The sequence below is a fragment of the Carlito syrichta genome, unplaced genomic scaffold, assembly GCF_000164805.1.
Source record: "Carlito syrichta isolate Samal-C Ts95f unplaced genomic scaffold, Tarsius_syrichta-2.0.1 Scaffold305620, whole genome shotgun sequence".
Classification (NCBI taxonomy): Eukaryota; Metazoa; Chordata; class Mammalia; order Primates; family Tarsiidae; genus Carlito; species Carlito syrichta.
In genome coordinates, this window is record NW_007249716.1 from 338,270 (window position 1) to 345,630 (window position 7,361).

The 7,361-nt window shown below is 46.8% G+C and overlaps 1 protein-coding gene across 1 annotated transcript in view; it reads left to right on the plus strand.

The window, feature by feature from the left end:
• Window positions 1-7,361, plus strand: part of TCEA3 (transcription elongation factor A3) — a 41,550-nt gene that overhangs the window by 1,892 nt on the left and 32,297 nt on the right. The window contains exons 2-4 of the mRNA XM_008061810.2: window positions 1,273-1,446; window positions 2,201-2,306; window positions 2,771-2,915. Of these exons, the coding sequence (XP_008060001.2) occupies window positions 1,273-1,446; window positions 2,201-2,306; window positions 2,771-2,915 (425 nt within the window). The remainder of the gene's footprint in view (window positions 1-1,272; window positions 1,447-2,200; window positions 2,307-2,770; window positions 2,916-7,361) is intronic.

The window sequence follows — 7,361 nt, forward strand, 5'->3', positions numbered from 1 at the left end:
TGCTGCCCAGGCGGGTCTCGAACCCACAGGCTCAGGCAATCCACTCACCTCAGCCTCCCAAAGGCGCGGGATTACAGGCTAAGCCACCGAGCCCTGCTTAAAGCACTTCTCTTTACTCAAGAGGAATGAAAGTATTTGTCCACACGAAGACTTGAACATGAATGTTCTTAGAAGCTTGATTTGTAGTAGCCTCAAAGTAGAAACTATCCAAAGGTCCCATAAGTAAGTGAACGTATAAACAAATAGTGGTATATATGTACAATGGAAAACTACCCAGCAATGAAAAGGAACAACTGATTGATGAGGCAACATGGATGAGCCTCAGAATAATTCTGCTAAGTGAAGGATGCTAGATTTTAAAAGGGTTCATGCCACATATGCTGTTTATGTAAAATTCTTAAAAATACAAGGTCAGCTGCTGGGAGTGGTGGCTCAAGCCTGTAAACCCAGCACTGAGAGGCTGAGGCGAGAGGATTGCCTGAGTCGAGAGGATTGCCTGAGCCCAGGGATTCGAGACCAGCCTGGCCAACTTGGTGAGACTTCATCTCTACAATAAATCACACACAAAAAACTAGCTGGGCGTGGTGGCGTGCATCTGTAGTATCTGCATCTGTGTGTGCATCTGTGCGTGCATCTGTAGTTCTAGCTACTACGAAGGCTGAGGTGGAAGGATCACCTAAGCCCAGCAGGTCGAGACTACAATGGCCATGAGCGTGCCACTGCACTCCGGTTTGGGCTACAAGAGTGAGACTCTAACAAAAAAAAAACCAAAAACAAGATCAGAAAGCAGAATAGTGGCCACCTGGGGTCGGGGATTGGGGAAGGAGTGGATTACAAAGGAACATGAGGTAACATGGTAGCTGTGTTTTTATCTTGAATGTGGTGCTATTTCCATGGGAAGACACGAATGTCAAAACTCTTCAAATTGTACACTACACAGATTGTACACACTAAAATTGTGCAGTTTATTGTATGTCATATATACCTCAAGAAAGCTTGTTTGTTTGTTTTTTTTAAAAAAAGCCCACAGTCCTCACCCTGCAAAGCTCACAGTTGGAGAGTGAGGGAAGGAGTCTATGGACCCCAGAACAACACAAAGCCAGGAAATAATTCATTTTGGAAGGAGAGATGGGAAGGGGAGGGCGTGCTTGGTGGGTAGCACAACAGAACCAAAGGCTGGAGATCAGGGCGAGTAGTAGGGCAGGGCTGGCTCACAAGGTCTGAACCCAGCCCGGCAGTGGGGGAGGGAGCTGGAGAACTGGTCTGGGACAGAATCTTGCTGTCTCTCTCCTTCCTTCCTGTCCCCAACCCCCAACCCCATACAATAGAGAGAGGCCTGGGCAGAACCCAGGGCCTCAGTTCTCACCTTGTGGCCTCCCACAGGAAGGGGCCCTGGACCTTCTGAAGAAGCTGCACAGCTGTCAGATGTCCGTCCAACTGCTCCAGGTGGGGTGGGGACGGGAAGCCCTGGGGGCAGGACCTCTGGGGGGAGAGCTTGCGGGGGAGGGAAAGAGCTTGTGGGGGAGCTTGTGTGGGGCCTCCAAGGAGGGGCTCTGGGAGGAATTTCCAAGGTGGGGCTTGAGGGAGCGGCAGACCTCCTAGTGTGGGACACTGAGTCACCCTGTGGGGGGCAGGATGCCTTCCAGGTGCAGGGGGCTTCTGGATCTTGGAGAAAGTCTAGTTTGTTTTCTTGAAACAATTCCCAATTCCCAAGACCCTGGGATTGTGGGATCTCAGAGGCCAGTGATCTAGGCAGAGGGAAAAGTCCCCCCTGTTTTTAAATCTGTGTGTGGCTCACACAGAACTTCCAAATTTACCAGAAACTTCTGGCCCTGAAAAACTTGAGCTCAAAGACGCTAGGGGGCTGAGAATGGGGAGGGTCCTGATTCCCAGGTCACCAACCTCTCCCATCACTCTCCTGCCTCCACCCTGCCTCAACTTTTCAACAAAGCCACAGTTATCCATCCACATAGGGTTTTAGCCCTGGGCACCGGGCCTCGTGCAGGGCAGGGCAGCAGGCCAGGGCCTCAGTTACAGGATTAGGTTATTACCTCGGCCATGAGTTAGGGCTAGGACTCTGGGGGGCTCAGGTTTGGTGGGGGGAGGTGGTAGTTGAGCTGGAGAGGGCCTGCCGATTGGGGCAGCCAGTCCTGCATGTCTATTCTCAGACCAGCCCTTAACCCTCTCTCTGGCCTTGAAGACAACCAGGATTGGAGTTGCCGTGAACGGAGTCCGCAAGCACTGCTCCGACAAGGAGGTGGTGTCCTTGGCCAAAGTCCTCATCAAGAACTGGAAACGGCTGCTGGGTGAGAGGGCAAGGTCGATTTGAACCCTGTTTCTCCCTTAACCCTTGGGAAGAGGCTGTGCCTGGCGCTCAGTGTAGGTCTACTCAGTGACTTAATAAGTGACAGGTGGCCTCTGGATTAGGGAGTTAGCTAGTGGGGAGTGTCAGTGTATGTGTACATAAGTGCACGATTCATAGATGTATGAGTTTGTGTGTACATGTGCCTATGTGTTTATTTGTGTGCTCATGTGTTTGTATACGTAGTACTTGTCTGCATATACCCATTGGTATGAATATATGCATAGGTGTGTGTGCCAATGTATTTATGTTCTCATGTGACAGCGTGTATCTCCACACACATGTTCATGCTGTATATGCTTGGGTGTGTGTGCAGCTGCCCTATTCCCTGCCCTCCCTTCCCAAGTCATGCTGGGTTCTGCTGAGACAGTGCTTAGTTGAGGGACAATGCCATCGTGTTGTTTTCAGATTCCCCTGGGCCCTCCAAAGGAGAAAAAGGAGAGGAAAGAGAAAAATCAAAGAAAAAGGAAAAAAGGCTGGACTGTTCCAACTGGAAGACAGAAGCAGGCCTTTCTCCGCCAAGGAAAAAGCAAGGGGAGGAGACTAAAAACAGGTATTTTTTTCTGGGATGGAGAGAAGGGAGTGAACAATTGTCACATCCTCAGCGAGCAGCTGTTAATATTATTTTATTTAAGTCGGGCACAGCGGCTCACACCTGTAATCCCAGCACTTTGGGAAGTGGAGGTGAGAGAACTGCCTGAGCCCAGGGGTTCAAAACCAGCCTAGGCAACTTGGTGAGCCCTCATCTCTACAATAAATAAATAACAATTAGTTGGGCATGGTGGTGCCACTCCTGTGGTTCCAGCTACTTGGGAAGGCTGAGGTGGAAATATCGCCTGAGCCCAGGAGATCGAAGCTGCAGTGGCCACTCCAGCCTGGATGACCGTGATACTTTGATTTAAAAAAAAAATTTTTTTTTCATTTAAGCCTCACAACCAGGAGAGGGAGATGTTATTACCTTCGGCAGTGCCCCCCTCGGGGTCTTCTTTGGCTCCACCAGACAGTCTCACAAGACCCAAATAGGCTATGTGTGGCACTGGCTTCGCCTAGAAGGGTGTAGAACAGGAAAGGGAGCTCTGGCAGGGCAGCCTCAGGCTTTTCTCACCAACGGGAGTTTTCACAGGAGGCCACACAGCCGTTCAGAGCTGTTCTCTGGTCCACACAGGAGACAGCCTGGTGTGGGAAAATGAAACCACGATGAGTAGAAGCCCCATGCCTCAAATCTTGTCACAGTCCTGTAGACAAAGTTTCTGGGAGCCTAGCAAGGGCAATACCCACTTATGAGATCCACTGCACTCAGGGCTGCCCTAAGCTGTGGTTTCTCACTAATTACTGGTAGTTCATTCATAGCCTTTCCTTTCTACACACAATTTGCCAATCAGGAGTCAATTGTGCTATAAACAATGTTTCCTAGTAACATAGCTGACATTCCACCTTAATCAGGTTTCCAGAGCAAATGGGGCCAGGAATGTATTTGTCTGTAGGGAAGAAGTGTTTGGTTAACTGTTTACTCAACATCCCTGCTTAGCAATGAGGAAGCTGGTCAGGGTAGCAGCAACTTTCCTAAGATCACACAGTTGTCATGTATAACTGTCAGACCTCCACACCTCTGCTGAGAGGCACAGAATTGTTGTTGGGACTTCATGCCCATTCCCCCGTGCCCACCCTAGCCAGGGTGTTCCCCAGAATTTCATGAGTCTCAGATAAGGCCCAAATGCCTTATCTGTCACAGTAGATACAAGCCTTCATAAAGCCTGGGTGTGGTGGCTCACACCTGTAATTCTAGCACTTTGGGAGGCTGAGACAGGAGGATTGCTTGAGCCCAGGAGTTTGAGACTAGCCTGGGCAACATAGTGAAACTGTGTCTCTACCAAAAAAAAAAAAAAGCCCAGATGTAGTGGTGGCACATGCATGTAGTAGTCCTAGCTACTCAGGAGGTTGAGGCAGAGGATTGATTGAACCCAGGAATTTGGGGTTGCAATGAGCCATGATCATGCCACTGTACTCCGTCTTGGAGACAGGGCAAGACTTTGTCTCTTAAAAAAAGGAAAAAAGCCTGCAGGGTGTCTCACACTTGTAATCCCAGCACTTTGGGGGGCCGAAGCGAAAGAATTGCCTGAGCCCAGGGATTCGAGACCAGCCTGACCAACTTGGTGAGACCTCATATCTACAGTAAATCAAAAACTTAGCTGGATATGGTAGCACGTGCCTGTAGTTCCAGTTAGTTGGAAGGCTGAGGCGGAAGGATCGCCTGAGCTCAGCAGGTTGAGGTTGCAGTGGCCGTGAGCATGCCACTGCACTTCATCCTGGGCAGCAGAGTGAGACTCCAACTCAAAAGAAAAGAAAAGAAAAAGAAAGAAATATGTAGTCCCTGTGTGTCCAGATCATTTAACTTCCTGGGCAGGTCTGCGCTTGTTCAGCCAGTAGATAAGGAAATGGGTCTTGCTAGTCCTGAAGACACCTACCATGCGGGATTCAGCAACATTTTTCATGTCCTTATCTGTGACCTAGTGCATTCACCACAAGGAATTCATTTTAAGAAATTAGTCAGATTAAAACACAAAGATTATATCCTGCATGTAACATTTTCCAGCTGGTGTTTCTGAAATGATTTTGAACTCAGAACCTTGTAAAAATGAATATTTATATTTTACAACTGTACAAAACAGGTGTTTTATGGAAAACATTTCAGGAATTGAAGCTGTAAGAGGAGTGACTCTTGACCAGAAGGGAGATAGTCACCCCCATTTTTGGTTTAAAAGACGTAACTGTGGGGGCAGGAATACCCAGAACAGTCCCACAGAGGAAAGGACTATTTATTAAGTCAGAATGCCAGTGAGGCCCCCATAGAGAAGCACTGCAGGATAGAAGATTTAATGACATGGGACATGTTCACTAAGTATTAAGAGAAGCTGTGTGCCATGTATTACGTGAAGTATAATCCCATTTTTATAAAATGTATGGAAGTGAATTTTATGTACATACATAGGAAAAAAGACAAGAATGGAAATAGTGATTAAGTCTGAGTGATGGGATTAAAAGTTTGGTTTTTTCCCTTCTTTTTACAAATTTCTGTCTTTCTATTTTTTCCAATAAATATGCATTACTTTTGAATTAAGAAAAAGTAATGAAACTCTTTTTGAAGAACAAAGATACGTATCTTCAAAAAATTAAGAGGATCTTTACATTCTGTATTATAAAATAAAAATTTTGAGATCTATAATGTTGAGGGTTTTTTTTCACAATAATCCTGTATTGTTTTTGCAATCAGAACAAATAATAGCACTTTTAAGAAATAAACAAATGAGCCAGATGTGGTGACTCATGCCTGTAATCCCAGCTCTTTGGAAGGCCAAGGCAGGAGGATTGCCTGAGCCTGAGAGTTCGAAGTCAGCCCAGGCAACTTGGTGAGACCTCGTCTCTACAAGAAAATCAAAAAATTTAGCCGAGTGTTGTGGATGCACCTGTAGTCCCAGCTACTTGGAAGGCTGAGGCGGAAGGATGGCCTGAGCCCAGGAGGTTGAGGCTGCAGTGACCGTGAGCATGCCACTGCACTCCAGCCTGGACAACAGAATAAGACTCCAACTCAAGGAAAAAGACAAAAGAAAAAAACAAACAAGAGTGATATAAATATTTTGTAGAAATAATGGAAAATATAGGAAAGTAGAAAAAAAATCATTCACATTCCCACCACCCAAAGACAATAACTCTTTTTTTTTTTGAGGGTCTTCCTCTTGTGCAGGCCGGAGTGCAGTGACATGATCATGGCTCACTAGAGCCTTGGCCACCTGGGCTCAGGCCATCCTTCTGCCTCAGCCTCCCAAGTAGCTGGGATATAGGTGCACACCATCATGCCCTACTAGTTTTCTTTTCTTTCTTTTTTTTTTTAATAGAAATGGGGTCTTGCTATGTTGCCTAGGCTGGTCTCCAACTCCTGGGTTCAAGTGATCCTCCCTCCTTGGCCTCCCAAAATACTGGGATTACAGGCATGAGCCATCATGCCTGACTGACAATTACTCTTAATATTTTGTTACATGACTTTTCTTTCTTCTTTCTTTGACTTGTTTTCTATATTGTCACCAGTTTTATAATTTATTTATTTATTTATTTGAGTCAGAATCTCACTCTGTTACCTAGCTAGAATGCAGTGGCACATTCACAGCCACCGCAACCTCGACCTGCTGGACTCAGGTGATCCTTCTGCCTCAGCCTTCCAAGTAACTGCGACTACAGGTGCACACCACCATGCCCAGCTAATTTTTTTGATTTTTTTGTAGAGACAAGGTCTTGCCTAGTTGCCCGGGCTGGTCTCGAACCCCTGGACCCAGGCAATCCTCTCATCTTCACCTCCCAAAGTGCTGAGATTACAGACCTAAGCCACTGCACCCAGCTATAGTGTTTTAAAAAATATACTGCTCGTCAAATGGCTCTGTAACATTTTCTATGTCCCATTCCTTTCCTGTTGCTCATTTTGCAATTGTGTCCTAATTGGCATTTCACTTTTCACATGAGTGTGTTTTGTTTTCCCAAATGGGTTAGAAGATTGGCTGGCAGGAACCCCTGACTGGCTTTGCAGTACCTAGCATAGGGTGAACATTTACTAAAGATTGCTGGAGTCATTTGAACCAGTGTGATCCCTGTGGATTACCTGCCGTTCACGCTCTGGCTGGTCTGGCCATGTCTGGAGCCCCTGCTTAGTGGTGAGTACCTTAGCAAATGAAGGACCAGGATGGCAAGGGCTCTTGTGAGATAAAATGGAAAGGCTAGAGCTTAACTGTTGGGGGAGGGGACCAAGTGGAATATGGGACTGATCAGATAGCAGCCTGAACATATAAGTGTTTTCTTTTGCTCCGCTCACAAACCCCACCAAGTGATCAGTAAAGGGATTTTAAAAGAATTTAAAAAATAATAATTGTATTGAGCCGGGCTCGGTGGCTCAGCCTGTAATCCCGTGCCTTGGGAGGCCGAGGTGAGTGGATTGCCTGAGCCCGTGGGTTCG